This window comes from Abramis brama (assembly GCF_963993115.1).
Source record: "Abramis brama genome assembly, chromosome: 11".
Lineage (NCBI taxonomy): Eukaryota > Metazoa > Chordata > Actinopteri > Cypriniformes > Leuciscidae > Abramis > Abramis brama.
In genome coordinates, this window is record NC_139973.1 from 1,394,158 (window position 1) to 1,415,000 (window position 20,843).

At 36.6% G+C, this 20,843-nt stretch overlaps 2 protein-coding genes across 3 annotated transcripts in view; one reads left to right on the top strand and one right to left on the bottom strand.

Annotated features, from left to right (window-relative positions):
• Positions 1–711, top strand: part of LOC311092151 (zinc finger E-box-binding homeobox 1) — a 49,524-nt gene extending 48,813 nt beyond the window's left edge. The window contains exon 9 of the transcript XR_014608215.1: positions 23–711. The gene's annotated coding sequence lies outside the window, so the exon portion shown is untranslated. The remainder of the gene's footprint in view (positions 1–22) is intronic.
• A 2,472-nt stretch (positions 712–3,183) lies between these two features.
• arhgap9 (Rho GTPase activating protein 9) overlaps positions 3,184–20,843 on the bottom strand; it is a 57,506-nt gene continuing 39,846 nt past the window's right edge. For both annotated transcript variants that reach the window (XM_084128522.1, XM_084128521.1), the window contains 9 exons: positions 20,339–20,437; positions 19,051–19,168; positions 18,073–18,192; positions 13,622–13,720; positions 11,749–11,826; positions 10,897–10,950; positions 9,008–9,139; positions 8,822–8,927; positions 3,184–5,868 (listed from right to left, as the gene is read on the bottom strand). In XM_084128522.1, the coding sequence (XP_083984648.1) occupies positions 5,673–5,868; positions 8,822–8,927; positions 9,008–9,139; positions 10,897–10,950; positions 11,749–11,826; positions 13,622–13,720; positions 18,073–18,192; positions 19,051–19,168; positions 20,339–20,437 (1,002 nt within the window). In that variant the 3' untranslated portion in view covers positions 3,184–5,672. The remainder of the gene's footprint in view (positions 5,869–8,821; positions 8,928–9,007; positions 9,140–10,896; positions 10,951–11,748; positions 11,827–13,621; positions 13,721–18,072; positions 18,193–19,050; positions 19,169–20,338; positions 20,438–20,843) is intronic.

A 20,843-nucleotide genomic window follows, 5' to 3' on the forward strand; every position in this document is an offset into this window, starting at 1 on the left:
TGTTTTTTCTTTTTGATTTTAGATTGAAACATGACATCATGCTCATTTAATATTTACATGAGACAACCACAGGTATTGAAATATTAAATATTTCAACACAAAATATAATAAGTATTTACAGTCTAGGATTTGACCAGCATTCACAGTTAATCGAGGGTTAGCTAATGACTGGTTAGCGTATGGATCATTCAGCCGGCTTTCATGGTTTTCTATGTCATAATTATCTCGGACTGCACTATAACTCAGAGCAAGATTAAACACAGATTTGACATTTATGAACTGGAAAAACTGTAAAATTGGCCGATAATGACAGACATAGAAACCTCAAACTTTCACCTTCTTTTCAGCACGAGCTGTTCAACAAACACGCATCAAATATTTGGACCTAATACTGTTCATGTTTCAATACTATCATAAAGTGTCCTTTTGAGAAAGAAATAAGGAAAGCTGGATCCATAAGCATAAAGTGTGTTATATGAGTTGCACTGAATACATGCAAAACGGTGCTTCATTCACTTATTACTCGACTTTTCTTCTTCATATATGCTGAGTTTACCTGTAAACAAGGACCAAAAAGCTTCTTGCACACGAGAATCGTGCAGTATTTTCACCAGTGTTATTTTTATACCAAATTTTTAAGCTTTGTTGAAATGTTAATACATAATCTTTGTAATAAAGTTGTACATATTTTGAAAAAAACTAAACAAAAGCGGTCGCTGGAGTTTTTATTGTGCTTTTCAAAGCTATAATGGTCTTGCTCTAAAAGTCAAATCTCAAGAAACACAATATTTGTAACGAGTGAAAAATGCAGTGTCATGCTTATTCATCACACAGATCATAAATCCAACAGACGCTGGACTCAAATCACCAGCCATTTCTTTTTACTGTAATGATTTCTTTCTAATGACTTGAAATGAGTGGCGCTGAGTTGAGGCAAGTGTCACTTTACCGTGGTAATGGTGGTGGGGGGGTCCCGTTTACACTACTGACTCAAAACGGCACAGATTTCAGGCCTCCACCTAAACACTCAGCGGTGTGGTTAAGGTCAGATGGTCTGCAAACGGATGTTGTTTTACATTTTACATTTAGTTCTATAATGGTCTCTGGGTTCAGAGATGTTGCTTATCTGCATCTCTGAGAAAAACAGAAATGCCTCAAAAGAAATGAACTCATCACCAGTATAATTAAAGCAATTTCAACTCTCTTTATAAGTTATACAAGTTTCAGTTTAAAGTCAGTTTAATGTAATCTAAGGCTGAAATGACTTGGCAGCCAATTAGATTATACTTAATTTACTTAAAGTTCCCCTGTAGTCAATAATTTTATTTCTTAAAACTCATCTTTGATCACCAAAATGACATATTTAAATGTTTTTTCCCTTGAAAAATATCTTGAATGTAACCCGACACCCTTGCCTCATTTAGTATGCATGGTTCTATGAATATGCAAATGAGCCCCGCCTCCACTCACTCACTCAGCTCAGAGATCCACTGGTTGACGATCACACGTTGATCTGATTGGTTACAAGGTAGTTTGTGACGTCAGAAACACCAGCGATTTCAAAGCGTGTTTTTGAGACTGTCTTTGGTTCACTGCAGTTTTAAGGAGGAAATACTCAGCAATGGTGTCGACTTATGAATTTACACATGGTGTGTCTTAAAGCATATTAAAAACACCACAGACATATAAACAACATTAAAAGCTGGATTTTCACCTTAGGGGGACTCAAATTTATGGCAGCAGATGAACTTAAATGTACACTGTAAAAGTTGTGCACTTAAATTTTTAGGTACAATCAACTTGGATTTTGAAGTAATTGCAACTTAAATTACATTAAACTAACCTGTTGAATTAGTTTAATCTTTATAAAAACGTTGAAATTGCTTAACTTATTTTGATGAGTTAAAGCAATGTAAAAACATATGTTGTCATAACTTATTGATCATATAATTTTTTACAGTGTACAGTTTAACTTTTTTGGTTCAAAATGAATAAATAATGAGACCCTTTTTCGTCTCACACTGATTCACTATGGTAAGCCTATTATAATGTTGTGTGGCGGACAGCTCGGAATTTTGATTTTTCCAACCTCGTTCTTGGAAATAACTTCTGGAACATTCGACCTGTGAACTCGCCAACTCGGGCTAGCCTACATCATCAATCAACCACAACCTCAGGGAGACATTTGACGTTAAAAAGTTTATGTAGCCTAATAATACCGTCGTTTTTGCTTTTCGTCAGCTGTTTTCAAAGCAATTTTATGTAGTTTTTATTCAGTTTTTGCCATAATTGACACAAAAACAAGACTTGTGTCGTGGCGACATCATGTGGTCAACAACGTGAAGTGTGATTGGCTGGAACTCTCCGAGGATCTGAAGTGGGACATTTAATTTGGGATATTTGGGATATCTTCGTCTGGTATAAATCCTCGAGTGTTTATATTTTAGACTGAGAAATGTTTCGCTGGAAATTGCGTACACACCTGGACCTGGTACTGACCCGTGCGTGTTTCGTCATATCCGTAAATAGAGAAAAGTTGCTCCGGCAGTTTTGGCTTTTCTAAGATGGCGAGAACTGAGGGATTTGAAATGTTGTAAAAGCGACGCGGAGATGATGGTGTTTTTATTACTCAACAGGTGAGTAAGGTGTTTTATTAAACAGATGAATTGTCTCTAACAGAGTTAATTGTGAAGATCATTTAATTATAGTTGTTTTAGCACTGTTCTAGAATTTATTTAAGGAAGTACAATGTCTTTTAATGGGTAAAGTTACACATCTTCAGCCAGTCATCTTGAGATAATTTCCATCGAAACTGATTATATCTTTGAAGCCTAGCAGTAAATATTTTATAAACCGTAGGATAGGCCTAATCATATTCATCCGCACAGTCACGCAGAGCCGAAGCACAACCAAAACAACGTTCTTCCGCAAAATACATACAGTTTTGTAAACCGCTATAAGGCCAAAAGTTACATAGTGTTAAAATAGCTGGAATCTTTTTACAGTGCAGTAAACTTATTGAAATTAAAATAAATCCTCTATAGAACAAGTGATACTTACATTGTAAATAATTCAGATGCTCGTTTTTGACCATTATTAATGCATGTAAACTGTCTTATGATCTGATATGAGTCTCATTGCTGTATTATCTAATTGTCACTTCAGAATAAATCAAAACAGAAGGTCTTTTCATATAGATTTTATTTTTCTATTCTCACAATTCTGACATACAGAATTTAAAGGAAGAAAAAGCAAGTTACAGCGATTGAGTCGTCTTCCATCGTGGACAGATAACGAAAGCAAAGATCACACAAAACTGAGAGTTCATACATTAAAATAAAATATTCAGAGACTCTGAAGCGTAGGAGAGTTTTCAGAAACATGAGGAGAGACAATGAAACTGAATGAATCACTCTATCACCCAAAAGCCTGTTTCTCTTTAAAGAACTAGTTCATCTTTGATGTCTCTCTTTCTTCCGTATGAACACAAAAGGAGATGTTTAGCACAATGTACACAGTCCTGTTCAAATATACACGGAAATGCAATAAAGATTTGAAAGCTGAAAGAGAATATTTCCAGTTTCTTTTTCCATGGCTTAAACTTTTTGTGTTTCACAGAAGAAAGAAAGTCAAACTGGTCTGGAGTGACATGAAGGAGAGTAAATTATAATTTTTGGGTGAAACCATCGTTTAAGCTTATAAACGGGCCGTGAAGGATCATCTATTAATAATGTGTGACCTTGTAACACTGAATTATTTCAGAAATAACAATATAACATCAGTCCTTTCTCTTCTGCTTTTGAGAACCTCCTCCAGAAACCTTCTTTGTTTCCCCTTGTGGAATTGAAATAATAAGAAAATAAAAAATTAATAAATATATAAAATCAAACATTAAAAAGTGTGTAAGCGTTCCCGGTTCTTTTCTTCTGCCTGGATCTTTTTGTCGAGAGCCAAAGCCACAGTCCATATAAAATTACCAAACCGCGGCATGGGGGACGCACATTTTTTAAACATATGCATTTTTAGTTCCTCTTTTGTTCTGTTATTAAAAGCAGAGTTTTGGACAAATGGCAGCAGAGCTCTGAGACTGGCACAACACACACACACACACACACACAGCCACATACACACACTTTCTCTCTCTTTCTCTCTCTCTGTCTCTCTCACACACACACACTCACTCTCTAACACACACACACACACCTCTGAGCTTCCTCCATCTCTCACAGACACTCGACGACCGCATCGGAACAATGGAAAGGAAATTATGTCGTATCTGGAGCGAATTGCACCCAGTTTTATTTCTCCATTAAAAGGCGAATGACTAAATGACTCGAACTTTTGACCTGTGCTGATCTTTATTATTACTGAGTGACACATACAGCTTTATTTGAAAGCTTTTTGTCTTTTGCATTGTGCATTAAAACTATACAAGCTCTGAGAAGGGAATCATTTGAGGTAAAAACACTTAAAAGGCACTAGGGATGAAATCTGTTGAAAGACGGATTGACACACACACACACACAGTAAATCTCACAAAACCAGTCACTTTCAGGTCACCCAAAAACATCATATTTTTGCATAATATCGTTATTATTAATTAAATCATTATTAATAAATACATCATTATCAGTGTTGGGTGTAATGCATTACTTTAATTACTTTTCCCTTGAAAAAAGTAAAAGAATTACTCTTAATTTTCTGTAATTTAATTAGTTACTTCTGATGTACCGGTAATTGCATTAAATACTGTACAGACTATGGAACAATTCTATATAAAACAATAGTGGATTAAAAAAAAACATTTAAAAATGTATGTTAAATAATGTTACATTTTAAAATGTTATATTATTTATTTGAAATAATTAATAGAGCAGTTTCATGTCTATCCTTTTCTTTATGCAAAATTTTGTTTATATTTTTTAGAGACAAAACTTTAGAGCTTTGGAGAATTTTTACTGTACAAAACTTTTAAAACATCTGCATGCACTGAAAATGTTTAATTGTCATTTAAATATCTTAACGATCCTTAAAAAATAATTTTCTTTATGCAAAATTTTGTTTATATTTTTTACAGACAAAACGAGTTTGAGAATTTTTACTGTACAAAAAACCCCCCAAACACCTGTATGCACTGAAAATGTATGGTGAAAATGTTTAATTGTCATTAAAATAATATCTTAATGATCCTAAAATGTATTTTCTTTATGCAAAATTTTGTTTATATTTTTTACAGACAAAATGTACGAGTTTTTTGATAATTTTTACTGTAAATTGTTTTTAAAACACCTGTATGCACTGAAAATGTATGGTGAAAATGTTTAATTGTCATTAAAATAATATCTAAACGATCCTAAAATTGTATTTTCTTTATGCAAAAAATTTTGTTTATATTTTTTACAGACAAAATGTACGAGTTTTTTGAGAATTTTTACTGTAAATTGTTTTTAAAAACACCTGTATGCACTGAAAATGTATGGTGAAAATGTTGAATTGTCATTAAAATAATATCTAAACGATCCTAAAATTGTATTTTCTTTATGCAAATGTTTGTTTATATTTTTTAGAGCTGAAATGTGACCCGTTTTCATGAGATCCACCCATTCATAACCAGCTCTCATTGGTCGACTAGCGATTTGGATCCCTGAACAGCATTGGTGAGTCCTGTGTTCTCAGTAAGATCCCGTTTGCTCGTCGGCCACGAAGATCCGCTCGTATTCGCTCAGCAGCAGCTCGATGGCCTGGTTCTGGTACAGCATGTTAACGGCCATGTTTCCGCCCTCGTTCTCCGGACGCATGAGCGTGGGGCCGAACACGATGCCGATGTTCTGAGTCGTCATGCGATTGCAGTCGGAGTTCTCCTTCACCCTAAACAGAACAAGAAGACATTCAGATGAAAGACCGATCCAGAGAGAAACTGCTCAACACTTCAGCTTTAAACAGAAAAAGCGAAGGAGACACGAAGAGCTTCCTGTGGGTAACTTCCTCCAGAGATACCAAACCACAGGAACACGTTTGCCATCTTCATTTACTTCAACTTTGTCTCAGATGTTTCTTCTCTGCATTTCACCTTGCTTTCTAGTTGACTAATAAACCTGGCATTGTATGTTATGAACATTGTTTGCTCTTTGATAAAAGCATCCGCTTGATGCATAAATGTATAAAGTCAGATCATATCAGAATCTTTATGTGTCATTATACAACAGAGCACAACGAAATTATGTGCAATCCTAATTCAGTGCAATACAGGTGAAACTCGAAAAATTTGAATATTGTGCAAAAGTTATAATTTTGATGATTATGGCTTACAGCTTCTGAAAACCCCAAATTCAAAATCTCAGAAAATTAGAATATTATATGAAATCAGTAAAAAAAAAAGGATTTTAAATACAGAAATGTCGGCCCTCTGAAAAGTATAATCATGCATATGTATATAGTTATGTATACTAAATAGGTTCACCTTTTAATTTGAATTACTGAAATACATGAACTTTTGCACGATATTCTAATTTTTCGAGTTTCACCTGTAATCAATCTCCTACTTTAAAAACAATTATCCTATGTGCAACCCAGCAAATAAATAAGTGCAATAAATATGTGCAATGGAAAGCAAATTAATAATCTTTCCATTGATGTATGGTGTGTTAGGATAGGGCAATATTTTAAAATATATAGAATATATTTGTAAATCTGGAATCTGAGGGTGCAAAAAAATCGAAACATTGAGAAAATCTTTAAAGTTGTTCATTTATGTTGGCGATTGTGCTGCATTCACTCACAAAAATAAATGTTTTATATATTTAAGGTAGGAAATTACTAAATATCTTCACGGAACATGATCTTTACTTAATATCCTCATGATTTTTGGCATAAAAGAAAAATCTATAATTTTGACCCATACAATGTATTGTTGGATATTGCCACAGATAAACCCGTGCGACTCGAGACTGCGGTTCTGTGGTCCAGGGTCACACATATATAAATAAATAAATATACATTTAACAGCAATATTTGCATACCATATGCAGCACAATATGATGAGACGTTCATACTTTTGATCACAGACTTTGGAAGCAAAATTATGAGATCACTTCTAAAACACGCGTTTCTTTCTTTCTTTTCTTGAACTTAAAAAGGTTCTCTGTGACATTAGTTACATTTTGAATGTTCTCTGAAACTAAGAGTAACATTTAAAACACTTATTATTTAGAGTGTAATTTCCCTGCATGTTATATTTTCTGTATGTATTATGGCGTAGACTCAATTCAGGCTTATTATAAATGACTGATATTGCTTTAATAGTTATGAGTCTTATATATTTCTCAGTCTCATCAGTCTGTAAGTAATGAAGACACACGGCGCCCTCTAGTGTCTCAATCGCGACACTTTCTGCAGTCTTCCAACATAACTACACAATATGTAAACCCAGAGGAGATGGAGAGATCACAGAGGGAAGTATTCATCAACATAAACCAAAGGGAAGAAAGACAGACAAATAAAGAGAAGAGAAACCTCCTGATCAGCTGAGGTCAATGAGTGCATGTGTGTTCTCATTGGTGCAGGGCAAGTGGGCGGAGCTTGCATAATCCAATCAGAGTGCGATTAATGATTGAGAAATTGATTTCAAAGTAAGTGTCATTATGAATGAATCGGAGCGTTCTCATTGGTGCAAGACAAGTGGGCGGAGCTTGCATAATCCAATCAGAGTGCGATTAATGGTTGAGAAATTGATTTCAAGGTGAGTGTCATTATGAATGAATAATGTAGAGTAGAGCACTTAAAAGTGAGTGATTATTTGATTTGAAATAATGAAACAAGAGATGTACAGTTGAGACCAAAAGTATTTTGTTGTTGTGAATAGTGAGTGATGGCTGAAGGGAGGCTTTCTGAAAATTTAAATCAAATTAATCTGTTGCTTTGCAAATGATTAAAACTGAACACCGAGGACAGCAAACATGAGGTGAAAGGTTCAACAAAACAAGCAAGTATTTTCATTAAAAGTGTAATCTACTCACTAGTTAGTGGATGATTCCAGCTAACAAGTTATACAAACTGAATGTTCTCTGGACGTTCAAAACATCCAGTTTTTTTAAATGATTTTTCTTGGTTATGCAAACATCATTCTTCAAACATTATGGGAATGTTACTTTTGAACGTTCTGAAACAAGTAGTTCTATAACGTTCTATAAACGATGTATAAATAATGTTTTTGTGCTAACGTTTTGAACAGTGTTATTACAGTCAGACAGAAAACAAAAACAACATTCAATCTTTGTCCCTCAGATAAAATGACATGACACTAAACCGCCAGTAGGTGGCGGCAAATCACGGTCTCAAATGAGTCAATGAATCATTCAAACAATTCGTTCAAAACGACTGATTCATTCAGGGACAAAGCAGAAGTGACTGAGTGAGTCATTAAAACGATTCGTTTAAAAAGTAGCGAAACCGAAGCTGTGTTGCTCCATGGCTCTACTGTTTAGAACAATCTTCATTGCCAAAATATAGGAAAAACAATATTGTGTCTAAAATATCGCCTAATATTTAAAAGTCGCCTAATAACTTATTGTTGATTGAACTGTTATATAAAATTAATATCACATTTGCAAATGTGCTGTTATTTGGGAAAACCGCACTTTGCTCATGTGACATTACGGATATATATTAAAAACAAGGACTATTTTTTTGCACCAAATCTTGTTTTTTGGAAGATTTTTAATAGATTTTTGGTGCATTTTCAACCTTTGCAGCCACTAAAAATCCCCTGATTTAAACACAGACTTTAAGCATGGAGAACAGTGTAGAGAACGTGTGCTGGTACCGTTTCAGGTGTTGGATCATGTGACTCAAGGTGTCGTGGTTTGGCGGAGGCATGCTGATGACCAGAAGCTTCAGGCGCTCCACCTTATCCAGGTAATTGGATATTTCTACAGGACACAGACGCATAAACGGTTATTATAATGAATTATTAATCATGCTGCTTCTCTGGCTTCTCCGTGTCACTCACTGACGGTCTCGACAATGTCGTGGAAGAATCCATACGGGATGAGCGGCTCGGGAAGCTCTCGGAAGAACAGTTTGAGCGCGCCGGTGATGACGTGGATGTCGTCCCACTGCGGGTCGTCCAGATCCAGGCGCTCTGGAGGAAAGATGACGGAGTGAGTGTTAAATGCTGAATCACACACACACACACACACACACACTCAAAGATGGGCTGCAGAAGAAGAAAAGAGAAGGTGATGAAGCAAATCATAATGTCTGCAATTAATTTTGCAGGTTCAATGCAATTTCATCTGTGATATGAAAAGGAGTTTTGCACAGAAGAAGGTTTTGAATCAAAATTACATGCAGTGAACGCTTTTAGAAGATATTTCTTATCTTACTTCACCCGCTTAGCTACTGTTTGTTTCCTCGGAAGAACCTGGAAAATTTGTAAAACTGGGATATATGAGGAAGCCTGTGATTTCAAAAGCGTGCTTTCTAGACCTGGAAAAGTCATGTAAAATAATAAAATCTTAGAATGCCATGGGTCATGAAATATTTTTTAAAGTAGAAATCAGTGTTATTATATTATCATTTAATATACTAATATATATATATATATATATACACTGCCGTTCAAAAGCTTGGGATCTGTACGATTGTTACTGTTTTTAAAAGAAGTCTCTTCTGCTCACCAACGCTGCATTTATTTGATTAAAAATACAAAAAAAACAGTAATATTGTGAAATATTATTAAAATGTAAAATAACTGTTTTTTTTATTTGAATATATTTTAAAATGTAATTTATTCCTGTGATCAAAGCTGAATTTTCAGCATCATTACTCCAGTCTTCAGTGTCACATGATCCTTCAGAAATCATTATATATATATATATATATACAGTATTCAACATTTGAAGTGGATCAAAACCTTTCATCAAAGTCATACATGAATTTTGACCAATACCCGTTCTTGACTTGGACAACTTTGATGAACTTTTTTGATCCACTTCAAATGTTGAATACTGTTTCAGTTTTATGTATGTTGGTACTTAAAAACAATTTTTAAATTTTATATATTTTTTCAGTTAATGTTTATTTTATTTATTTCAAGTAACAAATTGAAGTTAGTTTTAGTTATACTTAACGGTAATAACCCTGGTAAAAATTATTAGAAAAAATCCATATACTTAAATCCTTTTCTAGTAAACCAGGAACGACTGTAAAAAAAAAAAAAAAAAAAAAAGTAAAATCAATCATTAAAGCTGCTCTAAGTGATGTCACACATTTTTTTTAGGCCAAAATGTTTTTTGTCACACACAGCAAACATCTCCTCACTATCCGCTCGCTGCCCGTCCCCTGAACACACTGTAAAGAAACGCGGTCTCTGTAGACAGCCCAGGCTACACAAACAGCAACAAAAACAAACTGGCCCAGCCTGGACCACGAAACATAACAAACAGTGTTCCAGCCAATCACCGACAAGAATGATGTGGGGGTGGGGGGTTAGTGCGCGTGCACATGAATGGGGGTGTGGGGGGGGGGGGGGGGGGGGAGAGGGAAGCATGAAGAGGGACGTTAGCTAGAGGAGAGGGATGAGGAGGAGGGGAGGGTCGAGCTAGCCTCCGTTTTGTCTGACAATCAACAAGAAGTGGCGTCACCCAACATCGCTTAGAGCAGCTTTAACAACAGCAGGAAACCTAAAGACCTGCTAGGTCTCAAAACTTCTGGAATCATGAAAATTAAAATTTTGATTACAATTATTTTAGTTGCTATGCTATCATTACAGCAGCAGAAGCCGACATGCGGCGAAACATCAAGCGAGCAGCGGAAAGTGTCAGGAGGCTCGAGTCAGAAGAAGCGAGCGTCAGAGAGTAGCGAGATCTTCAGCGTTCCCGTTTTCAGGAGACAAACCTTGCACTAAATCCTCAGGGAAGAGATAGCGTCCGTCTGTGGTCACGGCTCGCTCTGGAAGAATGGACAGGAGTTACAGACGTGACATCACACAATGACATCATCACACACTCTTTACCAGCTGACACCTGTGTGCGATGATGTCATAAGCGACACGGAGAGAACATCTGCTCATCATCTGATGAATAAATCAATTAATACTCAAATTTCTATTTCTCCCAGTTACAAAAAAAGGTACACTCCTTAATAAAATTGTAACACAAAGGAAGTGACATCATTTGGGCTTTTTCTACAAAATAAATTGAAATATGTTTTTTACATAGTGTACATTGCAGTGTTCAAACCTATTAACAAAGTTATTGTAAGAAATTCATTGTTCAGTTGTACATTTATGGATAACTACAAATCAACAATTGGATCCAAATTAACAGCACATTTTTTCTTCATTTAATACATTATTTAATTTTGATGCTTATTTAATGTTTATTGCTAGAAAATAAAAATAATAATCTCACAAAACTGGGTTTTAAAATTAGCATCTCTTGCATGTTTCGAACTCAGCATTTTGACATTTTTATAAATTATTTCATTTAGATGTTTATTTAATGTTTGTTCCTAGAAAATTATATTATAACTATAAGTTAACTATAGAAATTATCTCACAAAACTGGGGTTTTCAATGCATTTAGATATGTAACAAATATTGATATTATAATAATTTCCCGTGAATCACTCAGAGTAAGACCAGGACATGCATAAAGTTTTGATTTCATGTCGCATTTAATTGCAATGAATAACAGAATCGCATCATGACACTTATGGTTGTTATATTGATGTGATATTGACTCTCACCGTGATTGACAGAAAAGCGCAGTTTCTGAATGACGGCAAGATTCCCACTGACTCTGTAAATCCCATCAGTCTCCAAGCCTGAATAAACACACACACACACACACACACACACATTATTTCCAGGAATAGGACAGCAGTCCAACAGAAACACGACTGTGTAAAACAGAGACAAGATTAGTGGACAAGAACAAAAAATAAAATCATTTTGATTCAGAATAATTTGCTAATGAATCATGCTGACCAATCTGAGACGCTTCATTCTGATTCACAAGAAAGATTCACTCACAAATCGAGCATCATTATGATTGATCATAATGATCATTATGACAAAATTCGAGTTCAGCACAACTATAAAAATGCATATTCATCATTATAGTCAATTTCATCACTTTTAAGATTTCATTTATTTACATATATTCCAGGCCTGGAAAGAAAAACAGTGTAAAGTCAGCATGAAATCTAAATTCACAATTTTTTTTTATGGATTATTGCAGTGTTTATTCTAAACAATTTAGCGGTGCACATCATCATTATTGTGTTAATAATCTTGAATCAGAATAAGTTCCTCTTGCAGCATCTCTTCTCTTCTCTGATGATGTGGGCGGGGCTATAACCTGTCACTCACATGAGATCAGCCAATAGCAAACCACAACCATCCATTCAATTTCCCACGGACACAATCAAGCCCCGCCCACATTTGTTCTCGTTCACGAAGTGTTTCACTTAGATATACGACACTATAGAGAAGAAAAGACGAGTGTGACTTTAAGATTCCCAGGCTTTTCCTCAGGATATGTTCCCACTGAAGTGTTTGGGCCATATTTTAACAATCTAAGCTCATGGTCTAAAGCGCACGGCGCAAGCGCACTTAGTGTGTGTCTGAGTCCACTTTTGGTAGTTTAACGACGGGGAAAATGGTCGGCGCTCCCGGCGCATGGTCTAAAAGGGTCGTCACTTTTCTCTGAATGAGTAACGGGTGTGTTTTATCTCTATTCTCTGAATGAGTAATGGGTGTGTTTTGGGCGTAACGTGAAATAAACCAATCAGAGTCTCGTCTCCCATTCCCTTTAAAAGACAGTTGTGCTCGCGCTATGGCGGATTCGCTATTTACATGGAGGAATTTGCAAACGGAAAAACTGAAACGTCTCCAGAGAGAAAATGGATGTGTGTGTGTGTGTGTGTGTGAGGTTAAAGTGCTAGCAGACCATCTATGGGACAAGCCGGATCTTTATGTACACAATAATGATCTTTTACATTGTTTACAATGTTATTTTTTATATTTGGCATGTTTGTGTGCTGCTGCGCGTCCCTGTGTGTGTAATAAGCAGAGTGTGTGTGTAATACACACACTGCTTATTACACACACACTGCGTATTATACACACACACACACTCTGCTTATTACACACACACACACACACACACACACACACTGCTTATTACACACAGACTCTGCTTGTGTAATAAGCAGTGTGTGTGTGTGTGTAATAAGCAGAGTGTGTGTGTAATAGGCAAAGTGTGTGTAATTAGCAGAGTGTGTGTGTGTTGTGGACTCGCATATAGGCTCCTATTACTAACGCACCCTTTAAATAAATAAAAAATACTACGCCGTTGACTTTAGAGCAGGGTTCAGTCGGTCAACGGCTCAGTCTATTTCAGTTCATCAAAACAGCAACAATGCGACTGAACACACACTCGTTCTCAGACCAGCAGCCCATGGGCCACAGATGAGCGCAAATGCATTTGCTATTTAAACAACGTGACGCAGGACGTGAAAATGAAAACTGCGTCAGGCTGAAACTAGCGAAACACACTTGCGTCGCGCCTGGATAGAGTCGAGTGTGTGATCGAGTCCGAGTAAATGAGAAGATCACCTCTCCTCTCCACGGCTTCGGTGCATTTCTTGACGAACTGTGGAACGGTGCATTTCTCCCGGTCACACAGAAGCTCCAGTCCACAGCCGAACACCTGATCTGAAGCACACACACACACACACGTCAAACAGTGAATGAAGGACGCTTTCAAAACACTCACGGATAAACCAGTGAAGGACTTCGAGTCCTACTTCATTTTAAAGGGAAATCCAATACATTGGTGCAAAGTTTGTTTGTTTGGTAACACTTTACAATAAGGTTAGGGAGGTGTAATTGTCCCCAAGGGGATATTCTGCTTGGGCACAGTGCAGAGTTGCTTCATAAAAAACGTCACAAAAGACATTACAAATCACAAAACACATCAACAAGAACCTGAGAAGCATCGACATATTGTACTTCACAAGAAAAAAAGAAAAAGAAAAAAAAAACACAGAAGAAAAAAGGGCACTGTTGACAACACAGTTCAGTGTGGTTGTTGCACATTGCTCCATTGCACTGAAGTTTGTGTAAAGTGCATAAGCTAAGGTGCTAGTATGTCTATTGCACGTTGAGAACGGAAGAGGGGATGTTGAGGGTCTGATTTCATTTTCATAGCCTGTTTCATAATTGTCTGATCATACAGGCTCTGTATAGGCTCATAGTCTCTCCTCCCTATAATTTTCATGGCTGTTTTGTGCATGTTGGCAAGCTTGTTTTTCAGCTTAACTTAAGTTGCCAAACCATGCACTAATTCCATATCTTATGACACTCTCCAATATTGCATGGTAGAAGATCGTCGTGATCTGACTGCTCACACCATACAACCTTAGTAGGGGTGGAAAGGTACATGTATTCGTATTGAACCGAAACCATGGTTCGAATTACGTGGGAGCCAGTGGGAGCTGAGCTCCCATAGAGAGAGGATGAGCTCCCATGAAAGCAGTAAAATCATACACCTGTGGGGGTCTCTAAAAATCATCAGCACCATTATTTTAAATTACAAATAAAGCACTTTTTCCTTCAGACTACTGTAGCATGACTTAAAAGATAGGACAAGATGCCAAACACATGGATCTCGCGGGATCTCGGATCGTCATCACACTACGGTACATCCTTATGCTTAAATCAAGTGATAAAAGTGCCGCTGCGATCATTGGCGCGGATACTGTGTTTGTTTGTGGCTCGCGCACAGTCTTCACTCGGGCGCGCTTTAATCCGTTGTGGAGACTCTCTATTCGTTCCAGTAAAATTACAAAACAAAATGCACACAAACGTGTCTCTGCCTGATATAGAACCACTTATAAACATAATCGGATTTGATAAAAAAAAAAAAAAAAAAGCTTATATGAGTGCGGATTCGAACCCAGAACATCTGACGCGTTTAGCAAATGTTCTACCACTGGACTATCTATTTACTCACGTGAAAATTCTCACAACTAACAGCATATACTAGACCTCATTAAACGACAAATTAAACCAAATGTACTATTTAAATTGAATTGTGTTACCAACGCTTTTTTATTAAATTTGTATTATATTTACACATTTTTATATTACATTATTAAGCTACCGCGCCTGCTCTTAGGCTACTTTTTTTTTTCTTTCTTTTTTTTAAGAGACCCCCACAAAGATGAAATCATAATTCGAACCCTGACCGAAACGGTACGGGCGTCACGGTTCGGTGCATAAATTTACACGGAGAATACACGGTATATAATAAATAAAACTCGTGTCCAAATTAATTAATGTAATGCGGAACTACTGTTAGATACGCGGGTTCTTTAGGCACACCTAATCTGTAGCCCGCCTGAGCTCTGAAGCAGGCTGTGATGTGAAGATTGCAATGCTGGAGTATGTTGTGTGTGTGTGTGTGTGTGTGAGAGAGAGAGGCGCGGGCGCGATCGAAAAGTCGCAAAGTGTTTACATATATTTGTGTGTGAGTGTGTGTGTGAGGCGCGGGCGCGATCGAACAGTGAAAACATAAAAACATACTCCGTCATTTTGTTTATGCAGGACATCATTCAAACTGCAGTGTTTACGTTACTGTTAATTAAAATTTTAAGGAAAACAAATATATTAATCTGAAATGTAGCAAATTAATTTTCAATTCATTCAGGAACAATTACCAAACATATCTCAAGGTCTTTTTATTAATTTAATTAATAAACTAATTATATAAAACTATTGTCAGTGCACTACAAATAAACTGGTTCTATGCCTTTACTTTATTAATAAAACTTATTTAAAAAAATACAAGGCTTAAGTCATTTATTTTCATTGGGTGGTTCAGCCTGAGACGTGCACGAGCCTTCTGCATTTCTGTTTTGCTTTTCCCTCCATTGTACCGAACTCGTACCGAACCGTGATGTCTGAACTGAACCGTGACTTCTGTGTACCGTTCCACCCCTAAACCTTAGACGCCGTAGAAAATAAAGCACAGGTTTGTTGCACAGGTTGTCAACATGTGTATTCCAGCAAAGAAGACTGTCGATGTGGACACCTAAGTATGTGTATGAGCAGTGGCGGTCTTAACATAGAGGCATAGGTAGGCGGCTGCTTGGGGCCCCCTACCAGCAGTCGTAGTAGGGAGGCCCCCAACCAACCTCAAAAAAAAAAAAAAATCATGATCTTATCATCATGAACGCTTCAAAAGCATGGTAAATTGTATTAATATTCTTAAGAAATACGTTGAAACGTTGAAGTAGTAGTTAAAATGTCCAGTTCATGCCTTCATGGTTATCTGTCTCTACACATACACCCCTGACTTTCACAATGAAATGGACTAGTCCGTAACGGTGCGCGGCGCGAAAGATAAACACGCAGTGACAGGAGGACTGGGACGTACACAAACAGAGACGAAACAAGACGAGTCTAAACGCGAAAATGAAACGAAATTACCCAAGCGGCTCAAATAAAAGAAAAAAGCGAAAAGACGCAGATAAGTATTTGGCAACGCTGCCAAAGATGACAAATTTTTTTACGGCTACTGTTGGGGATACAGACAGGAACAACAACGTCCAAAGCGTTACAGCAGCAGCATCTAACTTAACGTTAGCTGTGAAGTGGCGCTAGGTGAGAATAATGTTAACACACTCACATGGATATACGTGGATTTGCTTGGAGCAAAGTGCAACATCACCTCTCCCAAGTTCGCCCCTCTTACGTTACCCCCTTACTATAAATACCGTTTTGGCGCTTGTAAATGTGACGTGACAGATCACTAGCAGCAGGCGAACCTAATCGATCCTCTCTACTAGCTAATAGTGAATAAACACGAATGAACAATGTTGAAAGATATAGTACAACTTACCGAAATGTATATTCCTTATATATCGATCAATCAGTGTTTTTCAACCTTGGAAAGACGTCAATAAAACAGCTGGAGAGCAATTATGTCACTTAACGTTACGTTACCTCAGGAAAGCCGTAATATATGTTATAGCATGTTAGTTGGCTAGAAAAAAGATTATTTTGCTAAATATGTGTAATATATTACATATTTAGTATTTTTTTTACTTATATTATTAAAATTGTTATTATAATAAAAACACATTATGTTTAATTTGAGTATGAATATGTTTACAGCATTATGTGAGGTTTTTTTTCTTTGGAAAAATTAACGCCTATCTTGTCAATATTGAATCAAATCACAAGAATTGAATTGAAATCGTGAAATTTGTGTCAAGCAAAAAAAAAAAAAAAAACGTAGCTTACCAGAAATTGTACCATGTAAACATTGTAACATGTTTCTGTTTAGTTACTAAAATGTTTTGACATCACAATACACTTATTGTGATGCTAGATTGTTCTGGTGTTATCTGAAACCGTATTCTCTGTTGGGTGCCATTGTGACTATTAGTTTGTGTAGTGCTACACGTTGTGTGTTCTCTGCTTTTTGGATTAAAGAAAATGTATGCAGGATTTAAAGGGAAAGTTTTTTTTTTTTCCTCTCCAACCTTTACTTCCCTGTAGATTAGCTTTACCTGCCTATCCACCATTCAGTCTGTAAAAAAATGTTTCGTTCTCTTTTAAAGATCGAATGGGGGGGCCCCATACATACTTTCGCCTTGGGCCCCCAATTTGCTAAATCCGCCACTGTGTATGAGGACACCTGAGTTACTTCCTGGTTTTTAATGACCACTGGCTCGTGGTCTGTAACTTGCCTCGGGTCGAAGACCATCTCCTTTTTTTTTGAATGTTTAAAATTAGATGGTTGGCGTCACACCATTTAACGAATGTGTCTACTTCGTCTGCATCCTTATACAAAAGGCTCAGGATCGCGGTATCATCAGCAAATTTCATTATATAGTTGTTAGAGTGTACATTCCTACAGTCAGTGTGAAGAGTATTGGTGATACAACACAACCCTGAGGAACTCCTGTGTTACAGTATTTGATCTCCGATAGCGTCCTATTGACCTTCACTTGCTGTGCCCTGTTAGCTAAAAACAAACCACCGTTTGACCGGTTCACCTTTAATGAGTCCTTTCTCCTGCAGCGTTTGCAGAGGCGGCCGCCGGAGGATCAGCTTCTTCAGTCGGCTCTTCACACGCTTGCGCTCTGAGTTCTCCATGTAAGAGGTGGAGCGAGGGACTGTGGACACAGAGACCAGTGTGAGTCCAGTGTGTGTGTGTGTGTGAAACGGCACTGAAACGTACGTATTTACAGATACTGTAAAAATGAAATTCAAATTCATGCACTACTTTTTTGGTTTTCACGGACTACAATCAGAGATCTCACTTATCAAACAATATCTTTATTATCTTTCAAATTCTAAAAATATGTAAATAGATAAAGAATAAACTAATTTAAAAATAAACTAATAAAACAAAATGGTACAAATAAAGCACAACACAAGCAAAGACTGTGTAACTTTAACCACTGAAAGGATACGATGACAAAGATATCGCTTTCCTTATTCAAACTGGTTTATTCTCATGAATATATGATTGACCTGAAGAATGAACGATGTATCGTATACTTGGATATTTATGAGCAATATCACACTCATAGCCATGTGAAGTGGCTCTATAACAATATCAGACGAGCTGCAGCGTCATACTGTGTGAAAAGATTGTTTTATCAATAAAATAAAAAAATAAATTTCACATATATTGTCTTTCAATAATTCAAGCACCTTTTCATAAATATGGCCGTTTTCAAGGAAGTTTTCCAGGACTTACATTTCAAAAAGTCAAGTGTGTGTGTGTGTGTGTGTGTGTGTGTGTGTGTGTGCAGATTCCTTTAGCGAGTGAGAGGTGTGTGGTGTGTGTGTGTGTGTGTGTGTGCAGATTCCTTTAGCGAGTGAGAGGTGTGTGTTGTGTGTGTGTTGTGTGTGTTGTGTGTGTGTGTGTGTGTGTGTGTGTGTGTGTGTGTGTGTGTGTGTGTGTGTGTGTGTGTGTGTGTGTGTGTAACAGCACTAGCCATCATAGATGATTGTTTGAAACGTACGCAATGCCTTGACTCCTCCACGGTTCTCGTCCTCGTCTCCGCTCTGGTCCAACATCTCGACCGAACCGGCTCTCCTCAGGGAATACAGCAGAACATTATCCAGAGGATTCTCCTTATCCTGAAACACATGGGATTCGATGCGTTGAAGGAAATTAATAATTCATTCAGCGAGGACGCATTCAATTGATCAAATATGACATTTATAATGTTGCAAAAGATTCTATTTCAAATAAATGCTGTTCTTTTGAACTTTCATCAAAGAATCCTGAGAAATAAAAAGTATCACAGTTTCCACAAAAATATGAAACTGTTTTTAACACTGATAATAATCATAAATGTTTCTTGATCATCAAATCATCATATTAGAGTGATTTCTGAAGGATCATGTGACACTGAAGACTGGAGTAATGATGCTGAAAATTCAGCTTTGATCACAGGAATAAATTACACTTTATTATATATATTTATACTATATATTCACATAGAAAACAGATGATTTACATTATAATAATATTTCAAAATGTTTACTGTATTTTTGATCAAATAAACACAGTCTAGGTGAGCAGAACAGACTCTTTCAAACAAAAAATAAAAATTGTATTAACTCCAAACATTTGAAGTGTGTGTGTGTGTGTGTGTGTGTGTGTGTGTGTGTGGCTGTGTGTGTGAGAGTGAGTGAGTGTGGGTGGGTGGGTGGGTGAGAGTGTGTATGTGTGTGTGAGTGAGAGAAGAGACGACAAACATGAGCCCATTTGGTACATAAAACACACTCTGTTTAACATATATTCTCTTAAAAGTCTTCATGTCTCTTGCAAATTTGCTTCTCAAGTAAATTTGATCTTGTTTTAAAGATGTTGAAAATATTTAACAGGAAAACAGGATAAAAAACAGAAAAACTTCTGATGAAGAATTCTGCCTGTAATCTAGAACCATCTAAGGTGTCTCATATAATTCATGTGTGTGTGTGTGTGTGTACTTGTTTTCATGACAACTGAGGACATTTTTATGAAAACACACCTGCAAATGAGGACACTCGGGAAAATACGTGATTTATGAGGACATTTTGGGGGTCCTCGTTTTTCAAATGGCTTTAAAAACATACTAAGCAGTGTTTTTTTAAAAATGTAAAAATGCAGAATGTCTCCTGTGATGGGTAGGTTTAGGGATAGGGTTAGTGTAAGGGGATAGAATATACAGTTTGTACAGTATAAAAACCATTACGCCTATGGAATGTCCTCACAAATCACATAAACATGGCTGTGTGTGTGTGTGTGTGTGTTTCACTCACCAGTCTGTCGATGACGTTCTGGATGGTTCTGTACCATTCTCTAATGAGAGAGTCCGTCTCCGACTGCAGCAAGAATTCATTTCCCGTAATCGTCCTCAGCTTCACACACACACACACACACACACACACACACACACACACACACACACGAAGTATTGTTCCGTTCAGCTCTATCACAATTTAAATTTATAACAGAGGAAGTTAATGAGGAACTGAATTCTAATCGTTACACTGGTAACATCTCTCTGTTAAAGACTCTCTGTGTCAGACGGTCCTTTTGAGAAATAAAAATGTTTGATGTCTGACTGCAGATTTTAGTACTAATATTTTTCTTTCTTTCTTTCAAACTAATCTTTCTTACTATTCTTTCTTTTGAACTAATCTATCTATCTCTTCAAAATCATGATTTTTAAAACTTCTACTTAACTAAAAACTATTTAAAACTTAAAACCTTCAAACTTCAATTATAAAACTACTTCAAACTTAAAAAACGTCTGACTTAAAT